The sequence below is a fragment of the Gavialis gangeticus genome, unplaced genomic scaffold, assembly GCF_001723915.1.
Source record: "Gavialis gangeticus isolate Ggan-Ray unplaced genomic scaffold, GavGan_comp1, whole genome shotgun sequence".
Taxonomy (NCBI): Eukaryota; Metazoa; Chordata; order Crocodylia; family Gavialidae; genus Gavialis; species Gavialis gangeticus.
Genome location: NW_017728992.1, coordinates 53,999,181 through 54,016,793, shown reverse-complemented (window position 1 = coordinate 54,016,793; position 17,613 = coordinate 53,999,181). Strand labels below are relative to the sequence as shown.

The window sequence follows — 17,613 nt, the reverse complement described above, 5'->3', positions numbered from 1 at the left end:
TCCCCCCCCCCCCCCCCCCAATCCTCCCCTACACATCTCCCACATCAGGGCTGCTTGCTTTCAGGAGCTTCTGGGGATGTAAACGGGAAAATACAAATAGACAGGAGCTTCTGGGGCCTGGGCAATTGGTATTTGGGGACACTACCCCTTGTGCCAAATGGACTGCTGAAGTAGCATCCAAATTCATTTATTAAAATACCCACAAATCCATGTTCTTCCACAACTAGAACATGAGAGAGAGATCAGATTGGCAATGTTTTATTGCTGTGTTTAAAATGTTAAAACAATTTGGAAGCCTACCAGTGTCTCTATCATCATAACAAAATAAATCCTAAATATCTGTATGTTTTAATGTTTGCTTTTGGTTTCCTTATCACAAGGGATCCAGATTTTCCATTTCCCATGGAAATACAGAGAAAAGCATGGATTTCCCATTTTTATCAGAGAAACCCACAGATTTCTCACTTTTGCAAAGAGCTCTGTAGGTTGGCTGAGTTCCAGCCTGCAACAGCTGATTGCAGAAAGGGCAGAAAACTCCCAGCCTTGCCCAGAGGGGGAGGGAGAGGGGGAATGGCGGGGCCTGAGGCTCTGCCAGCCATGGGTCGGCTCAGGCTCAGGCTCACTTTTTCCTCCTGGAGCTTGTGCAGTAAATGGGGCTTGCAGGTGGCTGGAGGCCGCCTCTGGCAGGGCTGAGGGGTTGTGGGTCATGACTGGGGGCACCAGCAGGGATGGGGGGAGCGATCCCTGCTTATCACATGGTGGGTCTGTGGTGGGGGGATGAGGGGTTTGCAGGGGGAAGGAGTGAGGGTGGTTGTGGAGGCATGTGGTAGGTGTGGGGGGACTGTGTGGGAGGGGACTGCATAGGAAGGGTGGGTCCCCTGCCCCCCAAGGGGTACAGCACCTCCCACAGCATATGGATTGCCCTGCCTACAGGGTCCCAGCCCTCCCCAGGTCCCAGAGCTCTCTTCTACCCCTGCACTGGCTCCCCTACTCATCTCCAGGCCCCCCCCCTCATTCTTCTACTCGTCTCCAGCCTCCTGCTCATTCCCCTGCTCGTCTCCAGCTTTGGGAGGCTGGAGATGAGTAGGGGAACAAGCAGGAGGCTGGAGACGAGCCAGGGAATGACCAGGAAGCTGGAGAGGATTCAGGGATTCCCCTGCTCAGCTCCAGCCTCCTGATTGGTCCCCTGCTCAGCTCCTCCACCCCGCACCCAAATCACTCCCCTGCCTGGCTCCAGCGTCCCAGACCACCCACAGCTTACCAACAGCGGCAGGAGCAACTGGGGAGCTCAGGGCCTCATGGCACAGGCCACCCCACAGGGCAGTGGGCCTTGGCCCCAGCCACTTGGAACCTGTGCTGCTGCTGCTGCATTATGCAAGTGCAGCATGGCTCAGCAGGGTGCTGCGCGGTGCCAGGCACTGTCTGGCAGCTTGGGGGAGTTTGAGACACTGCAAGAGGCACATTTGCACTTGTCTGGACACTCCCTGTGTGTGTTTGACACCTGAAATGTAGCTTGTTGAATACAGTGAAAATATTGGTAGAATCACAGTCTCTTCTTTATGTACAGTGGTACCAGCCTTACTAATTTCTGTAGAGTTGCATCAGTGCAAGGCAATAATATGGCTCCTGCATGGAACCACTGCAGGATTTCACCCCAAATGAGTATATTTTGGGATCACGTCTTCATTATTTCATGTGTTTTATTGGGTGAAATATGGTATGTAATGAGTCTATGAGGAGAGCTCTTGCAATGTAACAGTACCACTGCTTGGGGCTAGTTAGGCTTCATCTAGAGTATTCCTGCATTCTTGTAAAAACATACCCATTTCCAATCTATTTTACGTAGTCAGTAGATATTTGCATGTCACACTTGTGTTGTCATTAGTGACCTGTTTATATCTGTTGGGCTTCAGAGATACAATTTAAGCATTTGCGGGTCCCCAGGTACATTGTGCTGGCAACTCTTGAAGTGGAGCTGGATGTGTTTTTCTCATACGTGCTTTGATCCGGCTTCCACTTAAGTCAGATAATGTTGCCATTTATTTCCATTGGAGTAGAATCAGGTTCCCTCAGTCATTGCTAGTGCAAATTTCTATCATTTCAAGCATAAAGTTATCTGGATATCTTGATTTTCAGTGTGCCAGAGCCGAAGGCCTCATGTTGTATCCAGTCAGGAGGGGAAAACACGGTTCTGATGAGAAATGATTCTGGAATATCTAATGCATCAGCAAAACAATACTACCTGAGACAAGCAAGGTATTTTCCTGGTAAGGGGAAGAATGTTTATATCATACAAGTTGTAAAGTGTCTATAAGTGATAGCATGTCATTACTTTAGATAATATTACTTTTCATCAACTAAGCCAGGGCTGTTAAACTGGCAGCCTGTAGGTCACATCCAGTCCCTGAGAGGCTAACCCATGGCCCCTGGGCTTCTAGTCTAGCACCACTCCCTCCCTCAATCTCCTGCTGCTGCTGTTTGGGTCTCCAGGCTCCCCTTCCACCCTCCAGTTGTAGGGGAGCTGTAGCTGCAGCCCACAGGGCTGAGGGAAACAGGTTTAGCGGGATCTGGTGTGATGCAGCGGGGGTTGCCTGCCACTGTAGTAGAGGGGGAGAGAGCGCAGCAACACTCAAGTGTCCCAGTGGAAGTGTCATGCAGAAGTTGGATAGGTCTGAACTAAACTAAGTTTTCAGAGTTGGAGTCTAACACCATTCCAGTTCTTTGGGCATGCAGTGCTGAGGAACCCCAGAGATGAGCCAGGCTGAATGGAGGAGGGGAGCTCCTAGCACCATTTGCTTACTGTGGCAGTTCACTCCATGCACCTGCTTATGATCACCAGTGTCCAAACCTGAAGACAGACCCAAATAAGCACAGACATTTCATCTTTGTCCATTGGCAAGAAAGGATAATATGTTAACTAGTCCATTTTCTATCAAATCCCCTCATCTATAAATTGTGACCAAGTTTAAAGAAATTAGAAGTCTCTAGAAACTGTTGATATCTAGTCAGGTTGACTCTGGATGCTGACAGTTTCTTGAGCATTGATCTCACAATGGCTTCTGAAATAACCACTATCATCTTTTCTCTGTAGAGAGTCATTGACAGTCTTAGTTAGCGTGGACTCACTATGTCCTCACTGGCCTGCACCACTCCCTCTAATTCATAGGCTACCTCTCAAAATCACCCTTGTACCAACTTAATCTCAGAGAATGATTTTTGCTTTATCTGGGATTCAGACGTGCAGACAACTTAGTACTTGTCCCTTGAAATCACTGTTTTGCTCCCACTTAAGTCTAGAAAAAGCTCAGTTTAATGCTGGAAATTTTCTTCTGACAATTAACATGAAAATTCTTTAGCTTTTTAAATTGTCATGAGGAAGAATAGAAAGGGAAAATATTTATATATAAGCAGTTATTTGAAGTTACTCTATTATAATCATCACCATCTTCTCCTTGATGTCACACTATCTCTTGCTCACTACTCCAGCGTGTTAAAACAGGAACTATGACTGTATTAAGACTGTTATTGCAATCCATATTATATGTATACACACATACATATACACATACACACACACACGCGCATGCATGCACGCACATACATACTTAGTTGCCCTGAAAAGGAGTTCTTGGTTACCAAACAAGTCATTCATTCATACACTTTGGACAACATATACTTTCTGTCTCCCTAATGAATTCGTCTCTTGGGGGACAAAGATAAATCAGTTCCTTAATATCAGGTAGCAACTTCAAGACTCAAGTTTTTACAAAATGATTCTTTGCTTACAAATAACTAAGGTATGAAGCACTCTTCATTTCTCAGCTTTTCCAACCACTTTTCTCAAGATTCTGTTGTTCACAGCCATATTGTTGATATGAAGAATTTATCCCTTCATTCAAAGGGTAATTGATTGCATCATGTAAGAAAATATTAGCACCACCTCAGGGTTATTTTTTAAATACTATTTAGCACTATTCATACTATTTGACCAGAATAGTTGGAGATGTTCCCTCTGGCATCTCTAAACCAATAATCGTGGGTGCCACAAAAGGTATTGAATTAGGGAATAGATCATTCCAGAGATATTCAGTTCAATGCTCTCACTGTATAGCGACCACTTCTTTTGCTGTCAACAGGATGCTGGTCTAGATGAAATGCTGGTCTGACCTAGTATGATACTTCGTATGTTCTTAATATTTTTTCTAGTCCTACATTCTGGACATCCATGCATTTATTATATTATCTTTTGTGCAAATAAATCAGGAGCTGCTTTCATGATGTTTAATTTTATCTAACTCTTTCAGTGTACCCATCATGCTGAACTAACTGGGACTTCCCCATTCTAGTTTTAAATTTTTCCTTTGAAGAAATACCTGTTTAGCCTTCCTAGGGATGAAAAATAATATTTGATGTTCAACTTTGCTGGGTATAACTTTACTTAACAATGTTATACTTCATCAAGGTATTGCTGTGCTTGGTAGCATATAATTTAACTACATATATTACTAATAATCACTTGATTGCCATAAAAACGTATCTCATTTCTGATCCTTTGACTTTCATTTAGTTTAGGTAGTAGCCCATATTAATTATGTTAGCACATTCTTACTGTATTGTATACAAGTATAAGATCTATGTAGTCTGTGTAGCTATTACATATCATAACATTGGTGAACACTTGATCATTACAGTTCTCTATATGCTGGACTTCTTCAGGGTTTGCTTATGTAACCTGATCAAAGCAGTTGACATTGCTCTTTAATTTACAGTAAAACAAGTTTCAGTTCTTTGTGATTCATTTTAAAGGTAAAACATGTTTAACATTCTGTAAAGGAGTGTTCAAGTCTCTAGATGTTAACTGCTTTATAAGCTATTCCTTGAAGCTGATATTCACTCTGTGTAAAATAATGTATTTTCTAAGGTGTAAACCCTAAGAACGTCTCATTAGTATCCACCAATAAAGAAGGATCTCATGGAACCTGGAACAATCCATTACTTTCCAAACCACTAGGATCTATTGGAGGGGGTGTGTCTTTCAGCAGAAACAATGCAGGTAATTCATGAAGAGAGCAATTAAACATTAATCATAAGTACATTATGTTATGCTAATTCTTGCAATAAGTTAAGTTAGGTACGGTCTTCTACTTTAGCAGTTTCACTCTATAATACCTATACTCTTAACATATACTTCTTTAGGAGCTAACTATTCTCCTTGAAAGATGTAAAGAAATATACAAGCTAACTCTAATTATAAATCTCTGTCAGGAAAATCTTTGATTTTAATCCTCTCAGACCCATTAACTTACTTTTTTAATTCATGCAAGTACTTTGACCTCATTACAACTTGCTCAACCCGACCCTGGAATATTATGTAAAAGACCAGCTATCCTCAGATGCGTGGAGGGAGATTATGGCTACAAGGTCCTATAATAAAAATAATGCATAATACTTCAACAATGTTTTCTGCATAAGAATCTCCAATACACTTCTCGAACATTAAGAGTCTCCTGCCTTTACACAGAATGAATGGTGCCTAGTATTTGAGTTTTCCAGCTTTCTTCAGTAAAGGTGCTCATTGGATTAATGTATCTTTTGATTTGCTTGAGATTTCATAGCCAGTTAGTCAGGAGCAAAGATCAGAACCTCCTAACTGCTCATCTTTGTAATCCAGCTGTGGAAGTAGATCACAGTAGGACAACCCAAGACCTATTTCTCAGCTGCGGTAAGTCAGTGTAGCTCCATTGACTTAACAGAGCTATACTGACTTGTATCAGCTAAACTTCAGGTCCTAAAATGTCTGTACTGTTCTTTAAGTACAGTTTCTTGCACATGTGAACTTGCTTGTCCTAATAGTGACCAGCCTGATTGTCTTAGCTTATGATGTCAGACAAGCTCATAGTTTTAGGTTATGACAACATGACATGAAATCAAGTAATTTTGTTTCAAATGAACTACAAAAAGATGTACTACAGTATATAAATGCTAACAAATAAAATAGAATTCCAGCATGTCAGAGCAGACACGGTTAATTGAGTCTGCTGGACAGTGGCAGTTGCCACACTCCAGCAGCCTCTTGTGTCTCCTGTATCAACATCCCCTTGCTTAAAAATCACATTGGGGTGCTTAAACTAAATAAAGCTCATTAAATGTTTGACTAGCTTTAGTTTAAGCGCCCACACCACCATTTTTAAGTGCGGGGACACCAACGCAGGAGTTGTGGCAGCGCTTTAATTAGAGCAGCTCCAACAGCTGCTCTAGTTAAAGTGCCACCCCCCCGCCCCTGAAGCACATGTATAAGTGCCCAGGGTGCATCTTACACAAGCCATTAACATGCAGCAATAAACTGCAGAGCAATAAGCTCTGGGGCATTGGGAGCACATTGAGCTGGGTCGCAGCAGTCCCGACTGACAGGGGATCCAGGGGGGTCAGCATGCCAGCCCAGGGCTACGTAGACCAGTTTCAGTGTGCTGCAGAGGGGCTGGCTGGGTCACGAGGGGGCTTTAGTGTGGAGCTAGCTGGCAGGCAGCCTCTGCACTGAAGTACCCTCTTGCCCCAGCCAGCCAACTCATTGTCTACACATGTGCTGCTGGGAATGAAAAAGCTCTGCAGGAGGTTAGGACCTGTAAATACTACTTGTATTCACAAGTCCTACCCTGCTGCAATATATTAGTTTTGCGACTCCTAATAGGGATGCATGTGTAGGCAGTGAGATGTTTACTGCACAGTTAATTAGTCAACTGCACAGTAAATTTCATGTAGATGTGCCCATAGTGAAATTAAAAATCCCACTTCAGTGGAACAGTTTATTTCTACTTAGTGCATCTGTAAAGATATAAAGGCAAAAATTATATTTATTTTCAGTGTGTTTACTTTGGGTGCATCTACACATTCAATTAATGTGAAGCAATAAACTCTAGAGCAGTTTGATCTGGAGTAAACTGCTCCTAGGTGCAGTGTCTACACATGCACCCTGGACAGCAGCAGTTTGAGCTGGGGCAGAGCAGGCCCCCAGCTGGCTGGGCTGACTGGGAGTAATTTACACCCACAGTCACCACCTACAAATGGATTTAATTTACACGTGCATCTATACATGTGTTTCCCTGACATTACTGTCTTATGGTGGAGTTAATTAGTTTACTGCACCCTAATACCGGTGCATATTTGGATGGCAACACTTTACTGTGCAGCTAATCTACTTTGCAGTAAAGTGCATGTCTAGATACACCGTTTGTGTGTTTGACAGCACCTGATAGTTATTTCCACTCTTTCTAGTTTGTGCGTTTCCTACAAGTTGTGTGTTGGTCTGTCACACAACAGCAATGGAGAGAAAAATATTTAAGCAAGATGGAATAAAATAGGATTGTTAAGCACTTACACTGGTGGGCAGAGAAAGGTGAGGGAGAAGGGGACAAGGCAAACAGAAACAGCAACTATACTTAGGTTTTCAAGCTGACTTGGTGTAAAGCTGCTGTTCTCCCTGTAGTTTAGTCCTTTTATCAGTTAAGCTTCTCACTTTGAATTTTTTTTCTCCCTCAGTGGGCACATCTACATGTTCGTTAATGCACCATAGTTACTGCACATTAAGTTACTGTGCAGTAATGCTGGAGCATGAGTTTTTAGTGATGTTTACTGTGCAGTTGCCTGACACTACTGAGAAGTAGTGTATTAGCACAGTTTTTGCCCAGCACACTACTGCACAGTGTTATTAGGCTATTGTGCAGTTAGTGTCTTGTAAATGTGCCCAGTATGACCCTAATACAGGAACTAACCATTCAATAGTTATGAAACACACTCTTCAGACAGAATGACAGGTTTAGGTCCAGTCAGCCCTGCAGCTGATACTATACAGCCCAGTCTTGCTATAACAAATCTCCAAGGAGGTAGGGAAAAGTTTATTAACTGGAGGTGTCTGCTGTAATACTGTTAGTTACTTCACTGCATCATAAATGAAAAACAGTTTTGTAGCTGGGATTGCTAAAAGTAGGGGTTTGCTATAAACAGCGTTTGCTATAGTGAAGTTTACTATATTTCCTGTGAGCATTTAGATACTAAATGACATTCTTCTTCCCCTAATTAAAAAACTGATAGTAAGTTAAGTTAGCAGCATTTGTTACTTTAGCAAACCTATTATATCAGTAAGGATACTGTTCATTCACTCTGACTTGCTTTGCTTTCAGATACTTCCCCTGTTTCTAAGTCACCTAAACAGTTCTTCATCTCACTGTTCTAAAAGGCCTGTCTTTTCACCCTTTTCTTTCATCTCCCTTCTCGACAGAAGAAAACATAATTAAACCAATTGAAAAACTGTCATGCAAAGAAAGGTTGAATGAAAAATTAGAGGAGCCAAAAGGTAACTTAGCAATTGTAGCCTGGATTAGTTTATTCTTTGCAGGTTCCATGTTTTGCTGTCGTACGTTTTGTGATCTTACCTTTCTTATTGCAGTTGCTCCTGTACAGAGGATTCCAAGCAATCATATAATTTTGTTTGAGTTGCAATTCCTCTTATTCCACGTAGGGCCCAATCCTGTTCTTCCTATCCTTATGAGCATAAGGGATCCAGACTGCAATAAGATCATTTTGATTCTGCTTTCCAGGGGCTGAGAGACAGGATGAAAAGAAACAAGCACAGGGTTTGTTTGCCACTGAACAGTGCTGCACAAACTTTTGTAGTGGCAGGTGGAAGTAGGAATATAGGTGGGACTAGTCAGTCAATGACTCTTTACTTGGGCAGAGAGCAGAGTGAATTTCACCTATAACTAGGGGTCTACTCAATTTGTGATTTCGTGGAACCCTGGCACCTTAGTTGAAAATCACTGCTGTAGTGTTTCAGACTGGAAAAACTGAACCATATCTTTGCATCCTTATCAAGCCAAAGTAAGCAAGCTTGGTTACTATCCTGTCCCATTAAACTCAAGAACAGAAACTGACTATAGTCCGTCACTCTAGCGTAATGGTGTGGAGAAGTGGCTTCCTAGGTGTCCTGCTTCACACAAGCTGTGTACACAAGACACTGACTGCACAGTAGCTCGTTACTACTGCACAGTAGCATCACATGATAGGAAGCGTGATGCAGTGCTTCTGCGCAGTACATCACTACTGCTCAGTCAGCATCATGAAAAAGCCATTCGACTGTGCTACTACACGGTAACTCCGGTTACTGCACAGTCCTTTAGTACTCACTGCCAGTATCACAGAGCCTGTCGATGCTTTTATTATAAATGATAGGTTATATGCACTTGTTATGTCAGGTACTGTGGGATAGACAAAAGAAATTTGCAGTAGTTCACGTCCTGGGATTAATCCATTGCTTGCTTCAAATACTTCAATGGCTATGTCCTACATGAGGAACAAGGCATGCGTTGCGAGTGGTATGGGCTATACCCTGCTGCACACTTCCATTTGTTGATACTGTGACAGAGTCAACAGCTTCCTGATCACCCAGCTACTAGACCACCAGTGAGCCTGGAGACCTGATGTGCATCGTAGTGAGCACCACCCTCTGTATATGGCAGTGGTCAGAGGTAAGGGAATTAACTTTGTTTGTTCATCTTTTCAATATATTTCTAGGTTTAGTTTTCTGTATTTTGATTTGAAGCAGAACTAATGTTTTATTTCTTCTTTGTGTTTCCCTTTAGCTTCCAGCAGCAGGAATGGCTCGTGTTCAGCAAAAGACCATTTCTCCCGACTTTGCCATGTGATCCAATCAGTTTCTGTTATCCATTCCCCTCGGTCTACTGCCAGAGAACCACCAGAGGACTTATCAGAAAACTAGGGGCAGGAGGCAGTCAAATGGGTGACTGACCATTCTGAAGAGGTAGGTGACTTTTTAAAGGGATATAGAAGATGCAGTATGGAGGCAGTCTTGCTGTGGATCTGTTAATGAATTACCATGTCATATTCTCTCTTTCAGAACTCAGAGTTATGGAAAATGCTACTAAGCTGTCAGCTAGCAAATGGTCACCAACCCCATCAAGTGCAATCCAGCATGGAAGGTGCATCCCTTCCAATCCAGCATGGATTTTTTTGCACTAACCAATAGTTGATTTTGTTCTTCTTAATTTTCAGGCAAATCCCTAAAAGGGAAGAAGTAAATATAAGAAAAAACACAGAAGAGTTATTTTTCTGAATGTTCTATTAAAGCTGTTTTTTTCATCTAGACTTCTTAGTCATTCTTTATTGTTCTGTAGATGTAAGATGGAGAGTCAGGGAAGCCAAGTACTGTCTCATCTGCTTTCAGGCCTGCTCCAGATGGAGGTTTGAAGCTAGAATACCTGAGGTTGGCTCAGTGCTACCTTTGCTGAGGTTCCCATGCAGGAAGATGTGGGCAGGCTCAGCAGAGCTGAAGCCAGTCAAGACTGATCTGGGGTGCACGCAGCCAGGTTTACAGCCAATAGATCCAACACTTCAAACTGTAACATGATTGGGGGAAGGAGAGGAAAAGGAACATTCTGGGATTGCATTGGGAGGACCAGTTTCACTGTAGCAGAAACAATGCCACACATGCAATCTGTCCTAATGCAACACTAAAGGAGGCTGACATGGTGGAGGCCACACAGTGGTTAATCATGCTCAGAGCTGGAACAGTCCAAATGATGTACCAAATGTCTGTGCTGGTTTGATGTGTTGATACATGGTGTCTTGTATACATGTTAAGGACTCTGAATGGTGGTTAATTGGATTTTTCAACTATAGACAGAGCTGTAGAGAAAGGCCTGAACTGAAACTGGATACAATGACTAGAGCTTGACAGAGTATGTATTATAGCCAGAACCTTATAGCTAGCAGTTAATTCTGCACTGGGCAAAATCAGAAGCCTCAACTCTTGAACTTCCAACCATTGAGGAAATTTGGGTGTACGTGTAATTTGTGGCTTAAGATCAACTCTGCTTTTGATTTATAAGTATAAATTTTCAATATTTTATAATTTCCAAACTAGCTTTTAGAATAAAAATGAGTTAAAAGCCTTGGTGGGCAACAGTTAAACTACTGAAAGGGCAGCATGGCACTGTGGGAGGAGAATGGTTTAAAAACATGAGTGGAATCCTAGTACTACAGAAGTATTAAAGACTTCAGCAAGACCAGAATTCACTTTCTCTCTTTCCCTCCTCCAGTCAGTCATTGTAACCCTTCCACACACCCCCATTCATTACCATGCAATCCTGTGTTAATTTATGTCACCTACACATCATTAAGTCTGGTGTATGCAGATGTCAACAAAGCTCTAGACAAGGAGTTTTATCCTGACTTTAGACAACTGGGGCCAGATCTTGAGAAGAGTGTAGTTCCCATTCAGGCAGCTAAATAAGAGGGTTTAAAAAGTGTTCAGCACCAAGCAGTTGCCATTGAGGCAGTGCTGAGCTCCTTCAAAACTGTGGCGCCTTGTTTTAATTCCTGAATGAGAGGTGAGCTTGTCTGAGAACTTAGTCATTGTGAGTTATGCACCCAAGTGCTTCTGGAGATCTGGTCTTTATTGTCCCCAGCTACATCTCAATACCCCACAGTCCCTGAACCACTAACCATCAAAAGAAAAAACAGACCAAATATTATGCAACAACTGTTGTTTGGTGTCTGTTAATTCATCTTAAACTTCAAACAACACTGTTTCCCAAACAGTGGCAGATTAAGATTTATTGGGGACCTGGGCAAACAGAAAATTGGAGGCCCCCCACACCCCACTATAAACATGAATGTATCAAAAAGCATTAAAAAATAGACCCATTAAATGTTTACACAGTGCATTAATAAATAAAGCACAACATGCAATATTAAAATTAACTACTCAATTCTGCCACACAAAATTGAATAAAACTGCCTTTGGAAAATGACTTGGATGTGTGGGATTGCCATAAATGCATAATAATATGAAAGGAACGATAGTTTAGTGGTCATGTAGACCCTTGTTTTTAAATACATGTTTTACATTGTACCTACACTACAGTAAACTACTGCAAGAAAAATACAGGCCATACAGATAGCCTCGAGTATGCGTCTAAGGATACCAATAGTGATTCTTGCAATTAAAATAAAGCAGTAGGCCTGCACAGTACATCTCAATGGGGTTTTTTTAATCATTCCTGAAACATTAAAAATGTGCTAAACTTCATATACTTAAAAACTGTCTCTTTTATTACCCATTACACGTGTTTTAATGTAATTAAATTATAATTATGTAACCAAAATGTGAAAAAATACAAACATATAAAGTCTCATGAGAACATGTCTTACCTTTTAAATGATCGTGCTTGCAAATTCTGCAGGGAGAGGGCCCTGGGCTGAGATTCTGGAGACTGTCTCCAGCCTCTCCTGGCCTCATAACTGGGCAGTTCTGGTTTGGGTCCCAGGGGAGGTGCCAGGCAAGACCTGCTGGCAGCTCCCTTCATCCGTGCAGCTGCTTGGGGAACTCTGGCCTAGGGGAAGGACTTGCTGTGGTGAGGCCAGACTCTTCCTTCCCCAGAGAGCTGGGTCCTGGGAGCAGAGCCACAGAGAGAGTTCAGCTGAGGCCTGCACTGGGGCTGTGGGAGCCTGGCTCTGCAACTAACAAGCCTTCTGGCAGGGCCTTGAGAAGGATGGCACTGAGTAGGGAAGACGCTTGCTCATGGCCTAGAAGCTTCTGTGTGCTCTGGTCAGCTGGCAGGACCCCCAGAGCAACACGGGGGCTGCCCACCTAGCAGACGCTGGTCTCACTTCACTGTCCCCATCTAGCACCGGCTCCTGGGACAAGCACCCTACTCACCTCCCCTAGTGTTAGAGATTTTTCCCAGGGGGCCCCATGCCTGGTGCATTAATCTACCTCTGTCCCCAGACTCTTTTAAAAGATGAAAAATCAAGCCCTTTAAAAAGCTTTCTGTCTAAAGGTAAGATTTTCCTTTGCTAAGGTTGATTTAAATTCCTACCTTGAGGTCTGAGTTTAATCCAGATACTGATGATGTCTCCCTGCCGTGCTTTCTTTGCTCCTACTAAATTGTAGTATAAGGGCTATTGTATGTATGTTTGGAAAAGCAATGCTAGTATGGAAAGTAAAGAAGCAAATACATACATTTCCTGAACAAATACACATAAATATCTTATCAAGCTAAATGGTACTTAGCAGGCATGTTGTACAAACATAATTATGTCTTGAAATAACTGCAAAATGCAGCTGAAACTGCACATGTCAACAAGAAATCTTGGCTTTGTAGGTGCTACTTACAGTCCATCTGGAGGATATATCCCTTCCTTTCAGAAAAAAGAAGTTGGATCAGCAGGACAAAGGATACAGCTGGCCCCTCTGGGTGCATCAACATCAAGTAAGAAATGTCTTGATAGTTCTGTAATGGACAGCACCATAAACCGAGAATAATGTTCGGTTTTCAAATATGGCATTTTAAGAGTTATTTTTCCCTGTGTGTTGAAATGCTCAGACAGATCCTTGTTTAGGATAAATAAACTGACACAGCATAATGGCATAGGTCTTCAACCAGAGACCTATTAAAATCCCCAACAAGGTCAGAAGTATGGTTAGCAGCAATAAATTCTAATTTCTATTCAGCTTCTGTTTTAAAGTAATCAAATTACAAGGTTTCTAATACTATTGCACTTAATTTTATTTAAAAATTACTTTGCTGGGCAAGCTGTTTTAACTAGTCCTCATAGTCACTGTATTTTCATCTCTGTGGGTAATTAGCCATGCAAATCCTTAGACTTTGAAAAAAGAACATACTTTTGGATGAGTCAAATATTAAAAAGCATAGTAGCTTTGTAAGCACAAAATGCCAAAGCTGCTAGGCTTTCTTATTTTAACTTACAGAAGATAAAAACCAGTGACTAGCTCTCAGCAGAGTTGATGATTGTGCTGAAGTATGTGAGACAGGAACCATTATATTTCATTATACAGTATTTTTAAAACATCTGTTGCATGCAAGTCTTCCCTTTTGTCCTGTGTAATAGACCTCATATTCAGGGCACCTTATTATCAGCCAGATGCTGACGAATTGTAAGGAGCTGAGCAAAAATCAACCTGAATGTTCAGGAGGCAGAAGTAACAGCCTTGTGAGGAATGATTTAGGCCCTAATCCAGCTCCTAATGAAATTAACAGAAAGACCTTAATTATCTCAGTGGAAGCTGGCTCAGGATCTATGAACTAAGTATGAATAATTTAATTAAAGGAGCTGTAACAAGCTGATATTCAAAAGTCTTCCTGTGCCGAGCATCCCATAGGAGTTTCTGTAGCCAATGGGACACAGGGAAGTAAGGTAGCTACCATCACATCTGAGCACATTTGATTCCCCAGCCCAAGTGCCTGGGCACCCATTCATAGCTGGGTCAACTGGGCGGAGTCTTTGGCACAAGTGTAAAGCAGGCTGAAACTCATGCCTCTGGACCTGTAATGAGATGCCTGCACTGCTTTGACCCTGTACCCCATAGGCAGATAATACTGGCCTGCACCCACCAACTGGCAGGTTATGTTGCTGCTTGGCATTAAGTGTGCTTTACTGAGTAACTGTTGCAGATGGCCTGTTACCAAACCTGGATATAAGGGACATGGGAATGGCTTTTTAGAGAGACAGAGGGCATAGGGTTCAGGATGTTCAGTCCTGAGGTAGAAGTTTTACAGACAGTGACTTCTGGTGACCAGAGTTAAGCTAAACTTAATTATCTTATTGAGAATTTATTTATTAATAAAGCCAAACAACAAGAGTAAGTTTTGATTTGCTATAGAAGATGAACAGGATTCAAAAAGTCTGCTACCAGGAGCACATAACTTTCAGATATGCTGAGTCTGTTGTGAGCTTCAAGAATAGAAAGGAATCATTTATGGTGATACAAGGGGACATTGTTAGAAGTCATAGAATGAAATTAATCAATGAAAAATGTGTTTTAAATAAGAAGAAAAATGATGCTGAGGACAGTTAGGATATGGAATGGTCTCCTTGAAATAGCTGTAGCAGAGGGATTCTCTTACCTCTTCAAGTAAAACTGAAAACAATTGCAAGAGACTGTTCTTACTTACTTCTTACTTACTACTGGCAGGGTAATGATAATGAACAGGATGCGCCAACAGTTTTCCTCACGCACTTCTCTAATAGCATGCTAATACATGCTTTCATGTAGTCCATTGCTTTCTTACAATGTGGAGTTCTGTTCTTGCTTCCTTTTGTTTTCTGAAATAAGTTGGGCACTCATTTGTTTTCCTTTTTTTTCCTGCCTATCAGATCTTTCTACTGTCAGTGACCCTAAAAAAGGTAAAGAAAAACTAGCCCACCACCACAAAGATGTTCAGATGAAATATTTCTCAGGGAAATATTTTAAGGGTGCATCTTCCAAAAAATCCAGATTACTTGAAAGCAAAAGAGGCGAAGAATCCCTAAGGGTGGGTGAAGGTTTGAGTTCTGAACTGAATCACTTCTTGGTGGATGGGGCATGGGAGTATGCCTGCCTCCCTGATCTCAGAATATGCATATGAAGAACCAGCCCCCTACCTATGCTCTCAAAGTTAATGTTTTCACACCAACTAAGACAATTAGTTGTTAAACACCAATAGTATGTAAACACAATATAGACACACGTATATACACTGTACAAATCCAGCCTTGAACCAAATTTCTACCTGAAAGCATTGTAGCAAGGACCATGGCAAAACAAATGCTTAGCAGGGGAAACTTATCAATAAACTACTTCCACTTTTTGAGATACAGGATCTATACAGCTGCAGATTAACTGAACTGTGCAGTAGTTTCTGTAATCAGTGTTTCACATTGAAGCAGTGAAGCCTCACACAGTTGAGAAAGGAAGAGAACTATTAACATAATTCATTTCCACAAAAGTGTTATAAACTTTCAATTTTCTTGCTTTCTGAACTGGCAAGATTAACACCTAGTCATTTCTTTGCTTCTGCCTTCCTTGTTGGTTTCTTTTAGATTATTCTTGGAAAACAAAAGCTGCCTGTGCTCAGTTATCAGGACCTACTTACACTCCAGCAGCAAAAAACATGAGCATCTTAACCCGCCCTCCCCCAGTTCAGCCAGTGCATGGCAGAACAGACTGGACAGCTAAGTACGGAGGACATCGATAGAAGCATTATCTCAGAGTGCCCTTGCTGTGCTTGTGGCTTTCCGTCTTTCCACCCTGGGATGCTAGAAATGCTCCTCTGCCCTTTGCTCTCTGAAGACTATGCAAAAATAGAACAAAAAAAAGACTTATGAGCTGTAGAAAATGTAAAGCATTTTATATAGAAATATTGTTTAACACATCGGCTATTAAGGTAGGATTTTATAAAATATTGTACAAAGCATCTTGCCAAAACTGCTGAGTATTTAAAACAATTAATAAAAGGTATGTTGCACTAGTGGGGGCAGGGAAGAGAACCCTTTCTGTAGACCTATTTCTATCCTGCATATTCCTAAAAGAACTTGACTTTAGAGTAATTTCTTCCGGGAGTAATCCTGCACGGGTGATCTGTGCTTTCATGTAGTTACGCAGCAAGTGATAAGCTGAGATGTAGCAACGCTAGGCTACCAATGTTGCTTTCTTGTGCAGTTTCAGTGCTCAAGGCAAACAGGCACTGTTCAGAGCAGAAGCCAATGCTATACTGCTAGTTCAACAACAGGTCCTAGAATCAAGCTGTACGTGTTTAGTGATTATGTAAGGCTGGACTGTGCAAACTTGTTTGAACACTTACTCCTACAAATATAGCCATTGCTGAGACCACTTTTACCAACATAAGCAAAGGCTGCATATTCTAGACTAAAACAGTGAAGGGTAGTAATAGCAGTTCTGCAAAATGGCTTACCAAGTACTGATCATTAGTCACAGGGCCAAGTATAGTAAGATTCAATAGATTCTGTTCTCCTATAATCTATGTCCATAGTGAACCTAGTCTGCCCTGGGGAACTCACAGTGACATTACTGGGAGTCAAAGTCACTGCAGCATGGCACATTGGCAAAAGGCTTGGCTATCTCCCATTAGCTGTATGATTACAGTTTTTGTGATTACCAAGAAGAGGTAATAAAGCTGAACTACAGAAATCCCCACTGCACACAAAAATCCATTAAAAAAACCCAACAACCTGTAAAACCCAGGAAACAGGCCAAAGAAAAGCCATATAAACACACTTCTTTTGGAGTGTAGATAAGGAACCACCTTCTGGTCTTTAACATGAACACAGGCTCCATTGATGCCAATACAGGTCACATAATATCCCAGCATCTATGAACTGTACTTTAATATGCTTTGTTCCTCCTTTATGTTTTAATAAATTGAAGCACCTCACCCCTTCCAATGAATTTTCTCAGAATTCCAGTCTGGGAAACGTGCTGTTAAAACCTGCAGTTAGAGCAGACATTGTAGACCTGATAGCTACATTAAACTTGCCACTTTAAAAGTACACGGTGACTATGTACTATATCTTATTTAGAGCTATAAAGCTCTTAGATGGATCCATGTGGTTTAAAAGGTGGGGTGGGAGTATTTGGTATGATTTGTTTTTGTGTAAGATATTTAAATTTGTGTTGCAGACATATTCTACCACAATCCAGTAAGCTATGCAATTTAAAGAAGCTTGATTTTACCAAGAATCAAGTATTTTGGCAAGGTCATAAGGTCTATATTGAACGCAGCTCTTAATATAACAATG

The 17,613-nt window shown here is 41.6% G+C and overlaps 1 protein-coding gene across 4 annotated transcripts in view; it reads left to right on the top strand.

Annotated features, from left to right (window-relative positions):
- The window catches only part of MAK (male germ cell associated kinase), a 47,011-nt gene extending 29,757 nt beyond the window's left edge, over positions 1 to 17,254 (top strand). The window contains exons 11-15 of one of the 4 annotated variants that reach the window (XM_019522488.1): positions 2,137 to 2,267; positions 4,922 to 5,053; positions 8,276 to 8,350; positions 13,179 to 13,286; positions 15,898 to 17,254. In XM_019522488.1, the coding sequence (XP_019378033.1) occupies positions 2,137 to 2,267; positions 4,922 to 5,053; positions 8,276 to 8,350; positions 13,179 to 13,286; positions 15,898 to 16,052 (601 nt within the window). In that variant the 3' untranslated portion in view covers positions 16,053 to 17,254. Of the gene's footprint in view, positions 1 to 2,136; positions 2,268 to 4,921; positions 5,054 to 8,275; positions 8,351 to 9,635; positions 9,815 to 9,910; positions 13,018 to 13,178; positions 13,287 to 15,897 lie in introns of those variants that run through there. The other 3 variants (XM_019522497.1, XM_019522506.1, XM_019522515.1) reach the window with 3 other exon arrangements.
- Positions 17,255 to 17,613: the final 359 nt, after the last annotated feature.